Genomic DNA, 22,266 nt, shown 5'->3' with positions numbered 1-22,266 from the left:
GCTTCTGCCTGATCCCACAGGAGAACCCTCCACTCTAGGTTATTCTTCAGAGCTCTCCTGACCTGAGGAAAAGAGAGCCAGGGCTTTCATACTTCCACACCACTAGTTTTTAAGGGTCATCTTAGGGAAATGTAAATTCCTAGGCTCTTCTACCTCTCTGAGCCTGTGGGCAAAGTGGGATCCATTAGCCTGCTGGTTGTCTCCTGAAAAAGAGTGGTGAGTTCTGGTTATTGGAAGGAAAAATACACCGAAGTCTGGAGCTATATACTAAGTATAAGGAATCTGAAAGGATCTGGAAAGAATGTAACTGTTTTTCACCACTTGAAAAAAGATGAAAAGTACTAAAACAACTAACAAACTCAAAGGACTTAAGAAACAATATATATCATGATCATGTTGGGTTTATGCCAGCAATGCAAACAAGTTTATCATTAGAAAAATCTATAGGTGTCATCCCCTGCCTTAATAAGTTAATGCAGAAAAATCATATGATCATCAATAGATGAAGAAGAAACATTTGATGAAATTCAACATGAACTCATGATTAGAAACTTAACTGAGAAAGGAGTTAGGAAGAAATATCTTTAACTTGTAACGGATGATATAGAAAATTCTTAGGTAAACATCATTCTATATGAGAAAATATAAGAAGCATTTCTTTTAAAACAAGAATGCCCGCTATCACCACTATTATTAAACATTGTGGAGTTCATAGCTAGTGGAATAAGACAAGAAAAATAAGGGCATAAATATTGGAAATAACTCAATAAAACTTATTATTTGCAGATGATATGATTGTCCACATAGAAAACTTAAAAGAAATAAAACCAGATTGTTAGAAATAATTGGGGAGCTGCCCGAAACTAAAATGCTAGACTTCTCATATCCGAATTTCGTTAGTTTTTCTTAGAAAGACACTTCACCTTTTGTTTGATTTTGGTTGACTGCCAGATCCTTAAATGGTTGTTTTTGACAGTTTTGTCTAATTTATTGCTTCATCATTTCAGAAGCTCTACTTCTGCCTCATTCCATATGATCATGTCAGATAACATGGCAGAGCTCATGCTATTTTCAAAGTGTCTCTTTAATAAGACTCTTCCCTTCTATTCCCACCTATCTGCATGGTTTAGAGACATCTTACAAAGTTAAACACATGGAAAACAATAAAATAATTTCTTTGTTCTAACAGAAAAGAAATAACTGATTTGACAAGAAGTTTTTTTAAAAAATCCAAATAGAAGATGATTGGCATTATCTTCTAATGAAAGAGGGATAGAAAGGGCAATATTGGACCGGAGGATTTCTAAGTTTCCTGGGACCCTGGGGAGGGAAGGAAAGGAGAAGAAATAGTGAAGGATGGTACACATTAGCACTCTCAAACATCGTAACACAGTACTCTCAGAGATTTTCTCTTTCCCAAGTCATCAACCCATATATATTATAAGAAATTGTCCTTTTGACTTATAAGTCCATCTTGAGCTATTTGGATGATAGGGAACTAACTCTGAATAGTCCAGGCTCTGCCTTGAATGATGCTTATGTTTGCTTAAATATTTTGCACTAGTTGGGGAAAGTTTTAGACAAGAAAATTGTTAGGAGTCAGATTTATAAAGAATAAATTTTCCAATATAGGATTCTCCTCTTTAGTGTACTAAACACTGATAGATTTCACAGAGAACCTTGGCAGTGCACAGTTAGTGAGTTGAAGGACGTGGACTTACCATTTTTCAAGTCCAGTGGTGAAGCCCAACCCTCTTCCCCGCCAAGGCCGAGCACAATTTCCTCGGCACATGGTAGAGCCATCTGTTGTTCAGATGGAGAGCACATACCTCCCTGGAGAACCCACTCCACAAGATTTTCTCCTCATTGATGAAGAGCCTTTCTCCTTTCTTGGCATAGACGTTGTAATAGCCGACTTCCTTAAACACTATGGAACCATCCTCTGGGGAGAGGTGCCAGTTGATGATGGAATAGTTCCCCATCAGGTCACCACATTCATCGAAAGTCACCTGCTCCCCCATATTGTTGGTAAAGTTTAGGTGCCGGAGGTGCTTCAGGACCTAAAGAGGAATGAAGATTCTGAGTACAAGCCACAAGGCTGCCATGTATGGTTAAATATTTTGGGAAGAGACACTTTTTCTAATTTACACTAAGGTACTTGCATGTGTTAGCAACAGCCCCGGTAAGCCATGGGCTTTACTTGGTATTCAAATTGAAACACTTTCTTGAAGTCAGGCAAATAGTACTGTCACCCCCATTTTTTTTTTTTTTTTTTGATGGGGAAAGTGAGGCATAGAAATGGAAGTATCTTGTTTAGGGTCACACAGTTAGCAAATGGTGTAAAGCCTGCGTTCTTAACAGCTGTGCTCTGTTGTTGCATCATTAGGCTTCTGGCTTTGCTTCCCGTATGCCCCTGATGTGGCTTGGAGGAGGCAGTGGACACTCAGCCCCTTCCATGTGGGACATGCCAGGGGTCACTGAGCCACCAAGAGAGATTAAGACACAGTCCTGCCTATGAATGTAGGGATGCTTGCTTCTGCTGTACCTCACAAGTCCCTGGGCTTTATCATTCTCTAACTCTGAGCATGTTTTTTCACTTTTGTAAGGAGAGTGCTGGGCCAAAGAGGCTACAGGGTCTCTACAAACCTTGGTATGGACTTCTTCTATTCTGTGGTTTGGTGGTCTCAGAAGTACATCTAGAGGCACTTCTCCCTTTTATCATAAAAACCAGCATCTAATTTGACACTGGGAAAAAAATTTGGGTTGATTTTGTCTAGTGGATGGTCTGACTGGGGCCTAGCAGCCATTATCCATATTAATGTGCATGACAAACTCAGCTGATTGAGCTAGACCTTAAGTGTTCCACTACTTGAGGGCCACTTTAATGTCCCATTCCATTCCAGAGTTGACACTGCTTTTTAATACATCGGTAATGAGATTATTTTCAGGAGTTACCTGAATTTTCTCAAAACAACTCTGGGACAAGTCTGGGGACAGAGTCTATGGCAGACCACATATGCACACGAACATAGCACCCTGGGTGCCTCACCTAACCTTCTCTGTGTGATTTACTCCTTTAGTGTTCTCATTGCTATCCTGCTATACTCTGGCTGCCCTGACTTTTGTCCAGACCTATGGAGGAAAGGGGTTACCTTACTCCTTGCTACCTGTTCTTCTGCTCTGCAACCAGAACTGCTAAGCTATCCTCAAAAAGATGGAGACTGAATCCTACTAAGGATTCATACCACCTGTGTTCTCCAGAGTTTTCCTCAATGGTCATCAATCTTATATTTCTTTCTTAATTTTTACTGAGCTCTTAATCCCGTCTGCAGAGTGGTACCCCAGATTTGCTCCTTTTTTATACATTCAGCTCTCCTTCTTTTTCCTCCTTGCTCTTGGAATGATCTGGCCTCCTATAAAGAGTGGTATCTGTGGTGTCACTTTTGTCTCTACCCCAACACAACCCTGTCCTGACACAGCTTTCTTCCCCTGAGAGGAATATACAGTCCTTCTACTCTGTAAGGCTAACGCTCTTTTGCAGTACTTAGAACCTCATTCCTTCCACCCACCCTGGAACTTTTCTGACATGGTCAATATCTGTCTCCATTCCACAATCATTCTCTTCCCACAACCTGCTGGGGATCTCTCATGTCTCAGAAGAAATATGCTTCAAACTTCTCTAAGTAGCTTCCAAAACCTTCTATACTTTCATCCCACATACCCACCATTACTTTCAGTGCAAGGGTTTTATCCTAATTGTATAGGGTCCATGGTCATTTCCACAATTGTGCTAACTCTGTCTTTGCTCTGTTGTGTGTAAAAGGAGATGAAAAGAGTGGAGAGGCAGGGAACTACCTCTTGTTTATACTTCCTTTGTGTCAGGCACTGTACTAATGCTTTACACAACATCTCTTTTAATCCTCACAACAACTCTGTTATTATCTTTATTTTATAGATGAGGAAACAGACATAGAGAGGTCAAGAAACTTGCCAGTCAGAAGCTAGGAAGTTCTTGAGCTATGATTGAAATATGAGCTCTTCCTACCACACCATCCCGCCTCTGATAGAAATTGTTTAGAGGGTCCATGGCAAGTATTTGTCAGTAATATTTCCTCATTAAATATATTTTTAAAAAAGCATCACTCTTATTTGAAGAATAATCTTAAAAACATATATAGCGGTAAAGCTAGAGTATTTAGTATAAATTTACTTTCTATTCAGGTTTAATTCCTTGGTTCTCAATTATGCCAGGCATCAAGCTCCCTTTATCCTTTTTTCTGTCTATAGGTTCTCTGCAGTGAAACTCTCCAGGCGTCAGTGGGTGAATAAGAAAAGGAACAGGGACAATCATTTTATAATTAAATGGTTTTCTTCTACATTGGTCAAATTGGGCAGAAAAGTGACTCAAAGATAATCACTGGCTATAACCCTTTTGCATTTCTAGTGGCCTGGGATGGAGATTTCTACCATAATCTTAATTTGAATGAAGAAGGAGCTAATCAAAAACCATTTTCTTAAAGTTTCCACTAAAAAACTCATTTTAAATATAAGGGGAGATTTGTATGCTGTTAGGATGAATCAACAATAAATATTTATAGAGTATCTACTATGTGTTCTGAACTAGGCTGCAGTAGTATAAGGCTTAGTAATATAGTCCTCCTGGAGTTTACAAATGGGTTAGAGAGATAAGGAATAAGACATAAATATTGGATGAAATAACAAACCATGTGAGATAAAATATAGTTAAGCTCTAACTTACGGGCTATCAGCTCTAAATACAGTTATGTTCAGGAGATATGGAAATTAAAAAGGAATACTAAAAATCTCAATGCAGGCTTGAGGCATGGTAGAAATTTGGACTGACAGAGGACAGAAGGAAGGATGGTGTTAAGAACAGTGGGAAAGGCATGGACAAAGATCAAGTTAGGAATAAATATGAAGTGGTGTGGGGGCAAAAAAGAAACCAGCTTCTTAAAATTTGTGTATGTGCTAGAGAACAGAGGGACATAAAGTAGATAGGTAAAGAGGAGCTAAGGCACAGAGGCTAGATTTCATAATAAAAGGCATAGGACTAGATAATAATGGGTTGATGAGAATGTAGAGAAATCAGAATCCTCCATACACTGCTGGTGGGGATGTAAAATGGTGCAGACACTTTAGAAAACATTCTGACACTTCTTCAAAAAGTTAAAAATAGAGTTACCACTCAACCCAGAAATTCTACTCTTATGTGCCATCCCAAGAAAAATGAAAACCTATATCCACACAAAAACTTGAACTCAGCTGCAGCAACTTCTTGCAAGACACATTTCTAAAGACAAGGGGAACAAAAGCAAAAATGAACTATTGGGTTCATTGATGAACATTATCAAGATAAAAACTTCTGCACAGTAAAGGAAGCAGTCAACAAAACTAAAAGGCAACCTATGGAATGAGAGAAGATATTTGCAAATGACATATCAGATAAAGGGCTGGTATCCAAGATCTATAAAGAACTTATCAAACTCAATACCCAGAAAAACCCAAATAACCCAATTAAGAAATGAGCAGAAGACACGAACAGACATTCTTCCAAAGAAGACATACAAATTGCCAATAGACACATGAAAAAATGCTCCACATCTCTTGTCATCAGAAATACAAATTAAAACCACAATGAGATATCACCTTAAACCAGTTAGAATGGCTAACTAGTGTTAGCCATTAAGTTAGAATGAACAAGACAGGAAACAACAAATGTTGGTGAGGATGTGGAGAAAGGGGAACCCCCTTACACTGTTGGTGGGAGTACAAGCTAATATAGCCACTCTGGCAAACAGTATGGAGGTTCCTTAAGAAGTTAAAAATAGAACTAGCTTATAACCCAGCAGTTGAATTACTTAGTACTTACCCCAAAGATACAGATGTAGTGTTCTGAAGGGTACCTGTACCCCAATGTTCATAGTAGCAATGTCCACAATAGTCAAACTGCAGAAGGAGCCAAGATGTTCTTCAACAGATGAACAGATGTAGTTTATATATACAATGGAATATTACTCAGCCATCAGAAAGGATGAATACCTACCATTTACACTGATGTGGATGGAACTGCAGGGTATTAAATGCTAAGTGAAATAAGTCAAAGGATGACAATATTCATATGGTTTCACTCATATGCAGAATATAAGAAATCATGCAGAGGATTAGAGGGGAAGGGAGGGAAAATTGAATGAGAAGAAACCAGAGAGAGAGAGAGAAAAACTATGAGAGACTCTTGACCCTGAGAAACTAGCTGAGGATTGTGGTAGGAGAACAGGGTGGTGGGAATTAAGAAGGGCATGGAATGTGATGAGCACTAGGTGTTATATGCAAGTTATGAATCATTGAACCCTACATCTGAAAATGATGATGTGCTATATGTTGGATAATTGAATTTTAAAAAACTTTAACACAATTGTTTATAGTAGCACTATTCATAATAATCAAAAAGTGGAAACAAGCTAAATGTCCTTCATTTGGATTAATGGATGAATTATTATATCCATATAATGGTATACTATTCAGCCATAAAAAGGAATGAAGTACTAATATATGCTACAACATGGATGAACCTTGAAAACATGCTAAGTGGAAGAAGTCAGTCACACAGACCACATATTTTATGATTCCATTTATATGAAGTGTCCAGAAATATCCAAATATATAGAGACAGAAAGTAGATTTGTTGTTATTTACTAATGGGGGAGTGAAGGGGGTGGAGTGATAGCTAAAGATATGAAGTTTTTTTTTAATGTGGTGAAAATGTTCTAAATTGAATATGGTTATGGTTGTACAACTCTGCAGATATATTAAAAACCACTTTAATAGGTGAACTGTATGGTATGTGAATTATATCTTTAAAAAGCTGTTTAAAAGAGGAGGTATCAAAAGGGATTTCACATATCCAAATATGACTTTCCCAGTGAAGCTGGTATCTAGCAGCAGGTATCTTGAAACAAGGTAACCTTGAGCATACTTGATGTTGAGAATTTACTAATGAGACATAGCAATTCTAACCTCAAATGAGACAGGGAAAAAAGGGTAGGCAGAAGGTAAGAGCAGTACAAATATCTTATCCAGAAAAGGAAGCACCCAGAATTTTTGTGGCTAGAAATTTTATACCTAAGATTAGACACATTTCTTCTAAAGAAGATTTATTCCTTTCTCTATCCCCAGTGTTTTGTAGAGGGCCTGAATTTTTTTAAAAATTAAATTGATTTATTTATTTTCAGAAAAACAGTATTCATTATTTTTTCACTACACCCAGTGCTCCATGCAATCTGTGCCCTCTATAATACCCACCACCTGGTACCCCAACCTCCCACCCACCCGCCAATTCAAACCCCTCAGGTTTTTTTTAGAGTCCATAGTCTCTCATGATTCACCTCCCCTTCCAATTTACCCCAACTCCCTGAATTTTAATGGATATTCAAACTATGTCTTTTGAATGTTTGGTTAATAGTATGGGCCTTAAACTAATACTGTTGCATTTGTCAGGTAATGTCAAACCATAATGAGGTTTTCACTAGTCTGAGGATAAATAAGAAAAGGTCAACATAGTTTCTGTATTAGTTAAAAGAGCAAGTAGGTAGAAAATCAATAAGGATATAAAAGACTTGAATAATACTTGATCAACAGACTTGATCTAATTGAGATTTATAGAACACTGAAGCCAATAGCAGTAGAATACACATTCTTTTTAAGGGCACATAGAGTATTTACTAATATAAACCATATTCTGGATCATAAAACAAGTTTCCACAAATTTAAAAATATTCAAACCAAGTATATACTTTTTGACTCCAGAGGATTTAAATTAGAAATGATCAACAGAAAGATATTTGGAAAATCTAGATACTCAGATACTAGTAACACTCTTCTAAATAACCTATTCATTTCAGAAGGAATGAAAGGAAAGTTAGAATATATTTTTGAATTAAATGAAAATGAAAACATAGCATATAAAAATTGAGGGGGCTACAGCTAATGCAACATTTAGAGGGAAATTTGTAACACTAAAATTACTATATTAGAAGAGAAGAAGGGTCTCAAAACAGTTACCCCACTTTCCAAGTTAAGAAACTAGAAAAAGAAAAGCAAGGTAAATTCAAATAAAGCAGGAGAAAGGAAATGATAAAGATCAGAGCAAAAATCAGTGAAACAGATAACAGGAAAATAGAGAGAAAGTCACTAAAACATAAACTGGTTCTTTGGAAGATCTGTAAAATCAGTTGATCTCTGGGGCGCCTGGGTGGCTCAGTGGGTTAAGCCGCTGCTTTCGGCTCAGGTCATGATCTCAGAGTCCTGGGATCAAGTCCTGCATCGGGCTCTCTGCTCGGCAGGAAGCCTGCTTCCCTCTCTCTCTCTCTCTGCCAGCCTCTCCATCTACTTGTGATTTCTCTCTGTCAAATAAATACATAAAATCTTTAAAAAAAAAAAAATCAGTTGATCTCTACCCAGATAGACAGAAAAAAAGGAAGAAGATGTATAATTCCAAAAATAATGAGGGGAGTGAGATCACTAAACATCTTGCAGATAGTCTGAGAATATTAATAACAATTTAATCAATAATAATCTAAATAAATTTATGTCAGTATATTTAACAATTGAGATACAGTCTTTGGAAGACACAAACTATCAAAGCTGTCTTCAGAGGTAACCAGAATAGCCCTATAAGTGTTGTTTTTTTTTAGGAGAGAGAGCGAGTATGCATGTGTACATGGAGAGCTGTGGGGGAGGGACAGAGAGAGGGAGAGAGAGAATTTAAGCAGGATCCACACCTAATGAGATCCTAAAACAGGGCTATTTCATGATCCCGAGATCATGACCTGAGACAAAATCAAGAGTCAGATGCTTACCTGACTGAGCCAGCCAAGTGCCCCAGCATTATAAGTTTTAAAGAAATTGAATTTACAGTTCAGAATTTTTCTCACAAAGAAAACTGTCCCAAGCTGGCTTCACTGATGAATTTTGCCGCGTATTTCAGGAAGAAGTAATATCAATTCCACAGAAACTCTTTCAGAACATTGAAAAGGAGGCAGTACTTGCTAACTCATTCTTTGAAGCCAGTATTACTCAGATACCAAAACCAGATAAAGATAGTACTCAAAAATAAAACTATTGGCCAATATCTCTCATGAATGTAGAAGCAAAATTTCTTAACCAAATGCTAACTATCTGCAAAAAGGAAAATACACTGTGACCAAGTAGAGTTTATCATAGGAGTGCAAGGTTGGTTTAACATTTGACTACATTAACATACTACAAAAGGAAAACAATCTGATCATCTCAATAAATATAGAAAAAGAAGTTGATAACATTCAATCTCTATTCCTGATAAACACTCTCCATAATCTAGGAGTAAAAAGGAGCTTTTTGAATCCTATTAAGGACATCTATGAAAAACCTGTAGTTAACATTATGCTTAGTGGTGAGAGAATGAATGTTTTTCCTCTAAGATCAGGATCAAAACAAGAATGTGAATTCTCACTGTGGCTATACACTGTAGCTATAGAATGGAGGTTCTAGCCAGTACAGTTGGCTGAATTCTGCTGATTCAGACTGAAAAGATAAAGTTCTAAGTTCTATATATAAACAAAAACAAGCAAACAAAAGAACTTTCAAATAAGGTGAAAAGACTTAGGATTCACTTTTTGAAAAACTTCATTGAAGACCATAAAAATTAAGGCTTTTATATAAACAGTTGTAACTTAAACCTGTTTTTAAAAGCAAAATACTTAAAATTATACTATAGGATTAAAAGCCAACACAAATTTTCCCTTTGAGATATAACTGTAACTTAAGTTCATACATTCTGAATTAAAAAGAAAAACATCCTGGATTTAAAAAAAGGTAAGTCCCCCAAACAACTGTTCCATGTAAGATTGATGACAGAGTACGCCAGAAGGTGAAGGGAGCGGCCAACACCTAAAATGTAGGACTGGCAGTCCCTTAATAGAGAGAGAACCAGAATTATTCAACTAGCTGTGGTAAATTAATTCAAACTAATTGCAGGAAGGACAACCCCCCCTTTAAAATTTTAAAATAAAATGCAAAAATGGATTTTTTAAAAAAGTGTCTTTTCTCCTTTTAAGGAGATTCATTAGTACAAATCAGGCTAAAAAATTGTTCCTGATTCTTAGGACACCTGTGTCGATTAAAAATAAGAATAAAATTTAATTGTTTCTGTATCTTCATGCATGAATAATCCTGTTTGTACTCTTTTTTTATACTCTTAAAATCCTTACTGAAGTGGTATTTTTCCCATCATTTATCTCATTGATAATGAAGAGGTAAGTTTCAGCACAAATTTATGAAGTCCGAGTTATTGTGGAGTTTTTTGCATGAGCATTTTCTGCTAACTTCTTCCAGACCACTCGCTTTCTTTTTTCTGTGCCTATGTCTCTATACTGTTTTGTAGTTATTCATTTAACCACTGTCTTCTCTCAGTGTTTACCATTGTCCCATCCTCTTTCTTTTCTTATTTGTTCATTCAACAAGTATTTATTAAGCACCTAATATGGGCCAAACAGGGACTTTTTTAGTGATAAGAGATACAGTTATATTCAAGATGGACAAAAGGATGTTTGGTATTCTCTAATTTGGTCTATTGTGTCCACTCTTACTTATTTGCACACTGTACTTTGTCTTTGTGTCTCTATATGAATCAGTTTCAGGATGGTGATCTGCTGATCATCCAGGTTTAAGGTATGGACCACTGTCTTCATTGCAAAGCCATTGGCTGACCCAGCGGTCACTTAGGAGCTAGAAAGCCTGTGCCTAGAGGGACAATTGGGTACATGGTTCTTTTAACAGGTGGTGTTAGGGGAACAGACTGCCTAGGGCAGATGTGGGCTTTCTTATTGGCTAGACATATGACTTTGGGCAAATCATTTTGGTTTCTTTGAGTCTTACTTTCCTCACCTCCTCACCTCCAAAAGAATAATACTCAAGACTAATATTTAATACTAACATGAACACTTATGTATAGGTAGTATCCTAAGCACTTTTTACGTATTAACTAGTGTCATCCTTATAATGAACTTATACATTTCATTATCTCCATTTTTCAGGTGAAGAAGATGAGACACAGGCACATTAAGTGACTGCCCAAGGTCATAAAACCGTTAAGTAGCAATTTAAGTGTCCAAACTGTCAACTAGATACTCAATCTATTACATTGTCTATTGCTAGTTACAACAGGTTAACTAGTATAAAATTTAAGTTGAGAAGATGGGTTTATTTTTAAAATGGGATCATGGAGACATGTATAATGCTTGTGGCAACATGAAAGGCCTTAATCGGAAAAGGGGTCTATACCGAGTAACATCCGTCTCCAATCATGGCATGAACTTGCCCAACTCCAGGGACTTTTCATTATTTTATATTTTTAATGAACTATATTGAAGTATAGTTTACATAGGATAAAATATGCCTATTTTAAAAGTAGAGTTCTGGGTTTTGGTAAATTTGCTAGTATAACCACCACTGCTATCATCCCAAAAGTTTCCCGGATGTCGCTTCCGAGTTCGTCCCCACCCCCACTTGGAGCCCTAGCCCACTGTGGATCTGTTTTCTTTCTATCATTAGAGAAAGTGTTTTTTTTTTTTTTCTATTGTTAGAGAAAGGATATGATATAAGTATAGTAATAAAAAGAGTATGACTCCTTTTTAAGTCTGGATTTTTTCGCTCAACATGATGTTTGGGGTATTTACCTATGTGGTTGTACATTTGCCTTTGAATTTGACATTTTCTCCAAGGAATAGACCCTTTCTAAAAATCTTGTTCATCCTTCAAGGTCTATCTCAGATAATATCTTTTGTTTTTGTCCTTATTTCAAATCCTAACCAGCATGGTATTGTAGTTTCATCCTCATAGGTGGTGTATAAATAAAATCATGAGTATTGAATTTTTCTAGTCAAAATTGGTACCTTGTCCATTAAGAGTCAGTTATTTGTTTTCTAAGTCATATGTCTAAGTAATCTTTTTAGACATCTTTAATGTTTCTTTTAACTGTTGACTTTCAAGTTTTGCCTTTGAACACCTAATTTTCTACACTAATACCCTGCATAATAGGGAAGATTGAGATGGAAGCTGTTTTACCCTTAAAAGCAATATAGGGGATCTTTAAAGTGATATTCATTGACCCACAAAAGAGAATATACATTACAAAATAATTTAGGTATTTTCCTCAGAGCACTCTTCTGGAATTTTAAAAGAAAGGACTAATAATTCCATTAAAAAAGAAAATATAAAATTTTAATTGAGATTATAATCGAGTATAATATGCCTCTAAATTATTTTACTTGGGGAGAAATATGAGGAAAATAAGAATAAATGTAGGGGAAGAGAAAGGAAAACAGCTAGTGAGAAGACTTAAACATAGAAAATAATATTCAGACGAAATTGATGGGCTCATAAAACGAAAGACTGCGAAAAGGACAAAGTACAACGTATAAACACTGAGATGGTCATTTACTGTCTTTTATGTGGTACTATTTCCATCTTGTGGCCTTTTAGGGTATTTCCTCTCAAGGATTTTAAAGTCAAACTTGCTCATTATAAGCATAAATGGGAATCACTTCTTGGCACATTCTCTAATGTTTAATTGAACGAAGCCAAAGACTAGAGACTAGAAATCCCCCACTGTCATCTAGGATTTCCAGCTCTTACACTTGGCATCATAGCACAGAGGGAAAATGGGATGGGATGGTACAAAGCACCCCATCCCCACAGGGGTGAATGGTGGATGGTTTACACAGATAAAGAGACTATTGTTGCCCACTTCCTGTACTAAGAGTATTGGGAAGATCCAGGACCAGTTCCCTTCTCTACTCTCAACCATATTTCCTTATATACCCCCATCTTTTCTGGTTAAAATTCACCCCCCTCTCCAAATCCCAGTAGTACTAGCAATTCCTGGAGTGATCAATTCCATTTGACTTCTGTTATCACCGTGGTTCTGTCATTATGCATACCTTTTTTTGACTAGTGAGTGGTTGGTTTAAGGTGGGGGAAAAGTATGCCTTATGTACAATCATCCTGAGAGAAAGAAGAAGGTGGTTCCATATTTCCTTACATAATGTTCCATACAAATTTGATTGTTGGGCATTGTAACACAGGCTTATCCAATCAGAGTCTAGAGTACTGGACTAGAGTGATTGATTCAAGGATGGGTTGTTGGATTGAACAGTTTTCTGCAAGGCCAAATTAACTAGATTTCTATTCTTTCTTTCATTTATTCTATACATACTCAGGTGTCAGGTATTCTGGCCATAGTTCTGAGCAGTACATTAGAGGAGTCAGAGTGAAGACAGAGAGGAGCAGTGGAGAAGGACTTGGCATCTCCAAGGAGGTCAGGAGGGAATTGTATATTGTATGTTCATAAATTATCTGTTAGTGATACTTTAAGGCATATGAATTGACTGACAAATTTTAGGGGGAGCAAAGATCAACAAAAGAAAAAACTTGTGATTGACCCAGTTTAATGAGAAATTTAATTAATAAGAATTTATTTCAGTCAACTGAAGAGTTATAGAAGCTTAAGTTGAGTATATAAATGGCAAAAATGAGGAAGAAGGAGTGGCCATAAAGAGTGTGTGTGGGAGTATGACTTGCAAAGACTTCTAGGAGAAAGTTTTGAAAAAGGGTTAAAAGTTTGTGGTGGACAGAGGATAAAGGAAACGAAAATTGATGGCCCTTCAGGTGTGGGATATGATCTAAGTAAAAATGCGGTGACAGAACCTCATAGATGGTTTTGTGGGGATGTGTCAGGCTGGTTGGCTTATAAGAGAATTGAGAGAGATGGGGGTGGAATCCCAGGCTGAGATCTTTGGATGAGATTATGTATACTGATCAGGTGATAGGTTTTCATGTAGGTCTTCATAATGAGAGTGAATAATTGTGAGTCCATCTCTTGATAGATACAGACATGGCCAATATCTCAAATTCCAGAATGCCCACCAACTGCGTGGGTTCCCGAGGCTTAAAGGAGACTTAGAGCAAGTACATGGACGTTTTGGCTAATGATCACGTTATTCCCTCCTAGAGCTGTGCCCCTACTTTCCTATCTGTCTTCTCTGCTGGATGAATTGTGCCAGGCTGTGTGTGAGCCAGGAGTGCACATCTTAACCTGTACTTAACCTGTCGGCCAAGGTGTCTGTGTGATGGCTCTTTATTTTGCCTACTTTGCCTCTCTTTTTTCCTTCATTTTGGTAACAGCATCCTGATTTCCCTTTGGGGATCCACTCTCCCTCTTACTCTGTTTATATAATTTGAAAGGATTCCACTCCTAGCTTCAGGGATGGATGTGTGATCCTGGACTGTTCAATCAACATGGCTTCTGGGAATTTTACAAGAGATCCTGGGAAGTAAGAGCCTAACAGTAAAGACCTGATGAGCCTGAAGCTACTGTAGAGACTGAAAACTGCTAACCATGGGGAATAAGGAACATAGATAGAGATGAAAACATCTACTTGTATCTGGAATACTTCTCTAGTTTTCAGTATTATGAGCCTCTAATAATATGAGTTTCTTCTGATTAAGCCAATTTGGTTTGGGTTTTCTACTGTATGGAACTAAAACTCTTGACTGTAGCCTCCTTCTTACAGTTTTTTTTCCACATATGCCTAAGCTTTGATTTTAACCATCTGGATCTTACTTCCTTGTTTGGAGAGGAGCCACTGAAGAACAGAACTGTCAAATTACTTACTGGAAGCCTCTTCCCCCTTCAACCTCACCTTTGTCCTATAGGCTTTTCAAGGACTGGAGTCTTCCTTTCAGGGGACATGGAAGGGAAGGGAGGAAAGACAACAGTATTTAGTAAAATATTGTCCCTTTATTCCTCCTTTTTTTTAAAACTCCACTCCTTATCATTATGGCTCCTCAAGTCTTTTTTGTTTTTGACTGTCATTAGAATTCCTCCTGGCTTTTTTTTTTTCTTTTTCTTTTTTGGCCAGAGTACAGGAAGAGGGTGGTGCAGTGTAAGGAAAGAAACTTTTAAGTACCTCATAAAGATGACAAAGTTTAGCCAACAATGACATCTGAGTGAGATTTTCTCTATATAAGAAGGACTAAGAAGTACTTGCAGTCCTGGCTCATTCTGTCACCCAGTCACTCCTGATCCCATGAGAGGGCTAAAATGACTGACATAGGTTATACATTCTTTGTTTCTTGGTATCTTTTCCCACGGATCTGTGGTAGTTGGGAGTTGGTTTCTACATATACAGTTGTTTTAGTTACCATTTAACCTGATAGCTTAATTAGAGGCATAATACTACTATAATAATCACCATCCATTTAGAGCTTGAAAATTTATAAATTGCTTTCACATATGTTATCACATTTCACCTTCAAAAGAACCTTGGGTGGAAAGTAGGCTACATATTAGGGCCATCTTACAGATGAAGAGACTGACTTAAAGCATGGCTTGCTAGGGATGATACAGCTAGTAGATTAGGGAGCTGGAGCTGAAGCTGGAGGCTGGGTGATTCAACTCATGTTCAGGAATGTCCCCTTCCCTTCCCCTTAATGATCATGCACTCTCTGATAGGTCAGTCTGGAACTGAGGAAAATACAAAAAGAGTGTAAAATGAGGTTTGGTTGAAAAATCAAGGTATGCAAGACAACAGCTATGTAGGATTTAAGTCAGTCAAACTTTTATCTTCAGAATTTCTATGAAATGAAAAAGATTATGATGTCTCTTTATGTGCAATTCAAATACAAAATACAAAACAAAACTAAATCATAAAATAAGTATAGAAATTCCACCTTCATCTAATCATTTTCTATGATAACTACTTCAGTGTTTCTTTTTGAAATATCCAATATGAAATCTTTTTAAGAAGAGGTTTTTTTTTTTTTTTTCCTATGCCCTTGATTTGCTAGCGTCCTAAACTTTGTTGGCTTACTGGGTGTTCCAGCACATTATATTGTGAATAATATTATGGTAAAAGTAGTGGCTAAACACAGTAACTCTAGTTTTATGTCCCTTAGTACATGGAATATAATAGGTACTCAATAAATACTTGCTAAAAGGGAACAATATTTGTAATTTAAGCATCAAAAAAAAAAATACTTGACACAGTACTAAATCTGTTCCAGGATATTTAAAAACTTTTAGAGGCCATATTCTAGGTATTCTGAACTGCTGGACTAAAGAACAGTTGAGTCAAGCCTTTAAACAGATAGTCAAATTAAATGACTATTAATTTTGTGGAAGTCAGTTGCTCAGATGTTTGAAAAGGCAATTTGAATCCAAAGCTATGTATAGCAATGTCATTTAAATACTGCCTTTCTGAGGTAACCACTTTATCTGTCTTGCCTGGATCCACCCACCTCTGCCTTAATACACAGTGAACTGCTATCTGAGTGAAGGATGTACCTGCCAAGCCTCAACCTTCTTGATATCGGCACAGGAACCGTTGGTGAAGAGCCCTCTTCCAGGTAAGCATGTGTATATATCTTGTAGGGCATGAGCAATGGAATAGACAGCTAAGTAGACATTGTAGGATATCCGTAAGTGTGTGTAATCCATGTAAGGGGTCTCCACACTGCTGATGTTCTCATCCCCTGTGCAAAGAGGTCGGAAGGCAGTGGAACTGTTACTTATCCTGCCACCACCTTCTTCATGACCTCTCATAAAAGTGTCCATGGACAAAGCCCCTTTGGCGCCTTCCTGGAGGTGGCAGTTAAATGTTTCTTCCCAAAACTCCTTGGCGAAACCATTGTGGACAGACTTTCTGGGATGGACTTTCTGCAGGAATTCCCGGAAACCTGGGATCTTCCCAGCCTTCAGAGCGAATCCAATGGTGCCTCCAACCACATGGAAGTACTCAGGCATGGCTATCAAGGAAGAGCTGGCCCAGGCCTCACTGGCCAGCCAGATCCTCCCTGTGATATTACGCCGTACAATCTCCTTGATGAGGGGTTCAAGGTCTGGGCCACTGGAGAAAACAACAATGACTTTGGCTGTGGAATTCTGGATCACCTCTACCACTTGCTGGATCTCTTCCTCATCAGAATACTGGGAGATGAGTTCACTGAAGTCGATGCAGATGTCCCTCTCCTCCGCTTCCTCTCGAAACTTCTCAATACCTGGCCGGCCATAGTCATCATCAGCTGCAATTGTGCCCACCCAGTTCCAGCGGAAATACTCAATAATGTCTGCCATGGCGGTGGCCTGGTGTTCATCATTGGGGATGGTACGGAGGAAGGACTTGAACTGATTCTTGTTGCTGAGGAGTCTGCTGGAGGAGGCATAGCTGACCTGGAGAGAACATATAAGTGAGTGAGGTACCAGTGAATGAGGCTGTGCAGAGGTGGTTTTTTGAACATTTATTAATTTAATTTATCAAACATGCTGTTCATGGTAGATAGGATGAAAGGGTGAAGACAGCCAGTATCTGTTCCTCTCCAGTGTGAGCCCTCAAACATTTGTCTTTCAGGGAGCATTCTAATTCCCAGTGGGTGATTCTTTAAAACTACCTTGAGAAATGGGTCTGGCCATAAAGTCAACACAGCAGTAGTGGAATCTACTTATCCTATCAAGGAAAGTCTTCTATACACTGTTTTGTAGTTGCTCCTAACTTCCTCTGTGCTGCCTCATTGGTTATAATATACCCATGTTCTGATCTAAACGTTTTAACTTCCCCTTCACTATGACGAACACTTTGTCTATGACTCACTTCTGGAAGGAATGAGGTTCCCTGTGGGTTATAAACCCACAGCTCTTCAGAGGAGCTCCAAGGAAGCTCCTCTTTCCTATTCTGCCTAGTTTCTCTCTCCCTCCATTTGTTCTCTTCTGGTAATGAAAGAGTGTTTAATATCTCTTGTTCTCTAGTTTTCTAGAGAGGTTTTAAAGGAAGCCAAGTTGAAAAAATTGGGGAGAATGTCCTTTTAATAATTCTCACCAGTTGAAACAACTAGTTTTCTATGTTCAATGTTTTAAAATGAATTTTCCTTTTTTAAAAATTTAAATTTAATTAGCCAACATCTAGTACACCATTAATTTTTGATGTAGTGTTCAGTGATTTATTAGTTGCATATAACATCCAGTGCTTATCACATCATGTGTCCTCCTTGAATTTCCCAATATATACCTTCTTGTCAATGAATAGCTTCTACATCAAAAACATGAAAGACATTGGTGTATGAAAGATCAGAGCCAGGGCACCTGGGTGGCTCAGTCAGTTGAGCGTCCCTCTCGATTTCTGCTAAAGTCACAATCACAGGGTGGTGAGATTGAGTCCTGTGTCAGGCTCTGTGCTGGACATGGCAACTGCTTAAGATTCTTACTCACCCTCTCCCTCTGCCCAGACCAGGGCGGGTCCATCTTTACTAAGGGGGCATGATTTTTCTGATAAGAGCTTTGATTATGGAAGTTATAATAGGAAATCGACATTTTTTCCTTTTATCGGAATAAGTTCCTTCTGGCTGTTACGAGAGTTCATGACGTATGGGTAGTTAGGTTAAGTAATTTGTTGAGATGTTACTGTTTTTACAGAGCTCTACTTGCAGACATAAACAGCAAGCTTCTGAATCAGATATTTGCAGATGAAAAACCTACTCAGGCATTTTGTAAATTCATCCATTATTGTTTACTTCTTCTTTTGAAAAGTGGATTGATAAGCACTTTAAAAGGATTAAAATTACAAACAAATATATCTGCTATGGATATGTTTCTCTTAAAATTAAGATTTATAATATTTGTCCAGTTTTTCAAAAGGAACCAGAAAAGTGGACAAAAATACTAGTTCATTATTTGTTCTCCCTACCAAAATACAAAACAAAACAGAACAGAACAAAAAACCCTTAAAAACACACAAAACGTTTTTTTTTTTTATTGTATGAGGGGAGAAGTTCATGAATGATTCAGAAAACTTCTAACCACAACTGTTCCAGCTGGTCTGCCTATTGCATCCACTTGGTGGCATGAGTGGCCTAAGAAATACCCCTGGGCCTCTGCCCCTACCCTGCAGAGAAACTGTTCCCAACTCTGCTGCAGAGAAGGATTACTTTGGGAACTTTCAAAATTCCTGCCGCCCAGGCTGCTTCTCCTGTCACCTAAACCCGGACCTCGGACCTCGGGGGTGTGAGACCCAAGCATCAGCATTTTTAAAGCTTCCCATGTGATTCCAACATGCAGTCACAGCAGAGAACCACTGCTGTAGATACACTTAACATTGTTTTGACTGAGAATTATTATAGTTTTCACTTTAATAATTCCAATTTAGCTTAAAGTCATCTTTCATCCAAACCACAAAAAGTTTAAACCTTTACTTTGGGTTCTTTATTTATTCGGTGGTGATTATATCTTATGCCTTGTTGGCTACAAGAACTCATTTTGTGTATTTAAAAAAAATTCTGTACAATATGCCAAAATTATAAGATGCATATTTGCATGTTGCCCAGCACATTTACTGATAAGGGCATTGTTAGATCATTTTTGCGTGAAAGTTATAGTCAGGGCTTCCCCATGGGAAGCACCTTTAATTCCCTGAAGTAAGGATTTGGGAAATGATGACAAGACTTTTTGAGTTGCCACATGTATATAAAAGGATAATGTCTATCACCAAAGAAATGGAGACTCCCAACATATAAATGTGAATTTATGAAAGGTACTCTTACAAATTTTATATATTAGACATTGAAAATGATAAATTCAATTATCATTTATAATTTGATTTAAAAATTGTTATAACGGATGTTGCATTTGAGTTGATTCTCCCATCCATGGACATTTAGGTTGTTTCCAATTTTTCACTCTTACAAAATGATGTCATAGATCTGTGAATATTAACATGCAAAAAGGTGTACTTCACAGGGGAAAAATATGCAACTTTGAATAAATGTTTATGATAGCACTTGTTTCAGTGAACTGTTTACTAGTATTTCAAAATACAGACATCTTCCCACCTAGGCTGAGTTCCTGCAGGGTGGATACTATTTATTCATATATGTTCTATAAATATTTGTTGAATGAAATAGAATATTTTCCATTTCTAGAATGTGCAAGGTAGTGAGTAAGTTCCTGTTCTGTGAGGAAGTATACTCTTCTTCCCCCTGAGCTAAACCCTCAACCAGAACATAGAGAGGTAGACTTTTAAGGGAATAGGATTAGGGACAGATATTTTGAGTTTGAAAGATGGGATTTACATCACATGGTCTCATTCCTTTTAGTAAAATCAGAAGAGTGGGCATTCACTGAAGGAAGGGAGTGAAAAGTAAATAACTGAACACTCTGATAAAAAAAAAAAGACAAAGTTTTATACACAGTATTTTAGAAAGAATTTTGGAAGAGTTGTGAAGGTTTAGTTGACATGATGAAGTTGGGGTCTCAGAAATCCCAAATGGTCATGGTAGAGTGCCCTGACTAATTAAAAGGCCTTCTGTGCTAATGTAAACCAGAGGTAGGAAAATAGCAAGCTGTATGGACAGTGGGCATGGAAGCTCTTTGAGTCCACACACAGCTTACCCTGCTGCCCCACTTGAGAAGGCACATGTACCTGGGGGATGTAGAAGAGGCCCAGCAGGTTTGCCACCGCCGTGGAGATGCCCGAGCCAGTTGCTCCCACTACAGCAATAGTAGAGGGGATATGCTCTGAGCAGTTGCAGAACTCGTCAAGGTTCAGAGAATCAATTTTATTCTGTGCCACAAAACTCAGGGTAGCCTCCAAGGCTTTAGAAACGGTGTTGCAGGTGTCAAATATTCTGTATCCCAGTGTCATGTTGGGAAGAAGGGCTGGGCTGCTGTTGATTTCCTCAATGGCAAATATCATTGCTTGTAACCAACGAAACCCGCGGAAATTGTACCTGGAAGAAAGAAGAAATGGAAGAAAATGGAGGCTTTCTGGTCAATTCCTTGAGACTAGGGACTGGGCAAAGCTGTGCTGGAATCATGCATGGCTCTGTTACCCTTTTGTTTCATGATGTGTTCTTTGAGACTCAGAGACCTCTCTGTAAAATGGGGACATTGCCTATCTTTTATATGGTAGCTGTGAACATGAGATAATTATGTAAAATTCTCACTCTGGTCCTTACACAGAGGGAGTAATGATAGCAAAGATTGTAGTAATAGAATGAATAATTTGTTTCTGCTTCATCCAGCAAAGAATTTGAAGTTGATAATGTGGAGTATTAAGAAATAATACAGATAAAAAAAGATTAGGGAAAATATAAATAACATTAGGATTTTAATAGGCTGGAGCCTAAAAATTACTTGAGGTTTGCACAAATTTAGATTATGACATTATTGGAGCTTAAAGGGGAAAGGGAAATGATGAGTCTCATCTTTGTAAACTAACAAACATATCTAGAAGGGCTGTTTGCAAGCTGGTTATTTCTGGGTGGTAGAGGGATGGTTTTAAAACTGTGGACTTTTGCTTTATTTATATATTCTGTTTTTAAAAATAAGGATACATTGCTTTTCAAAGAACATTATTTTAAATAAATATCAAGCAAATTTAACAAAGAGAAGTAGGGTCAGTGACATAGTTTTCATCTCTCCGGATCTGGCCAAGAGTAAGAGCTAGAATCAGTGTATCAGTGCCCAAAGGAGGAAATGTAACAACTCCTCAGGTTCTCTCTTTACATGGTAGATTACAGGAACTCAATGATAGGTGGTAAAAACAATTTGCTGTATACTCCACTGTATTGTTTAGGTTCCTAATTTTTAACGTGACATTTTCTCCTAGTTATTTTCTTTATGTTTCCATCATTTATTTTTTAGTTATTTGTTTTAAACCTGAAAAATTAGAGAGGTTATAGACTATTTCTTTACATAAAACAGTTATACTGCTTTTGTTGTCTTTCTTAAATATAATTTAAAAAATACAGCATTTCAGGGTTTCTTAGTTGATATTAAGTATGTATATAGCACACACACAACTCTGTCCAGTAGGGCACAACAAAGAGGGTATGTGAGGTATATAATCAGCATAATTGAAATTCTGTACTTAGTTTTTCTGTATTCATGAGAAAAATGTGAAAATTTTATCTATTCCAGCTTTCATTAGAAACATGAACAGAAATCCAGTTTTGTTGGAGCAATTGTAGTTTTCATTTTCACTTTCCAGCAAACAGGAAGAGTAGGAAAAAAAATGCAGGATCCCTTTTGAGCATTGCAAGTCTTTAGAGAGAAAGTGGTATTTTCTCTTAAAAGGTGGGTAAAAACTTGGGGTGCATTCCTGGTCTCTGATACCCTTGTGAAGGGAAGTGATACACAGTCCATTCTACTCTGCAGAAGTCAGA

General features: G+C 37.5%; 1 protein-coding gene across 4 annotated transcripts in view; it reads right to left on the bottom strand.

The window, feature by feature from the left end:
• CASR (calcium sensing receptor) overlaps positions 1–22,266 on the bottom strand; it is a 76,174-nt gene that overhangs the window by 5,713 nt on the left and 48,195 nt on the right. For all 4 annotated transcript variants that reach the window (XM_059391055.1, XM_059391056.1, XM_059391057.1 and 1 more), the window contains exons 3-5: positions 20,523–20,829; positions 16,400–17,284; positions 1,830–2,060 (exon numbers count right to left, since the gene is read on the bottom strand). In XM_059391055.1, the coding sequence (XP_059247038.1) occupies positions 1,830–2,060; positions 16,400–17,284; positions 20,523–20,829 (1,423 nt within the window). The remainder of the gene's footprint in view (positions 1–1,829; positions 2,061–16,399; positions 17,285–20,522; positions 20,830–22,266) is intronic.

The sequence above is a fragment of the Mustela nigripes genome, chromosome 2 (genome assembly GCF_022355385.1).
Source record: "Mustela nigripes isolate SB6536 chromosome 2, MUSNIG.SB6536, whole genome shotgun sequence".
Taxonomy (NCBI): domain Eukaryota; kingdom Metazoa; phylum Chordata; class Mammalia; order Carnivora; family Mustelidae; genus Mustela; species Mustela nigripes.
The sequence above is the reverse complement of the archived record's forward strand: the minus strand, read 5'-3'. Positions and strand labels throughout refer to the sequence as shown.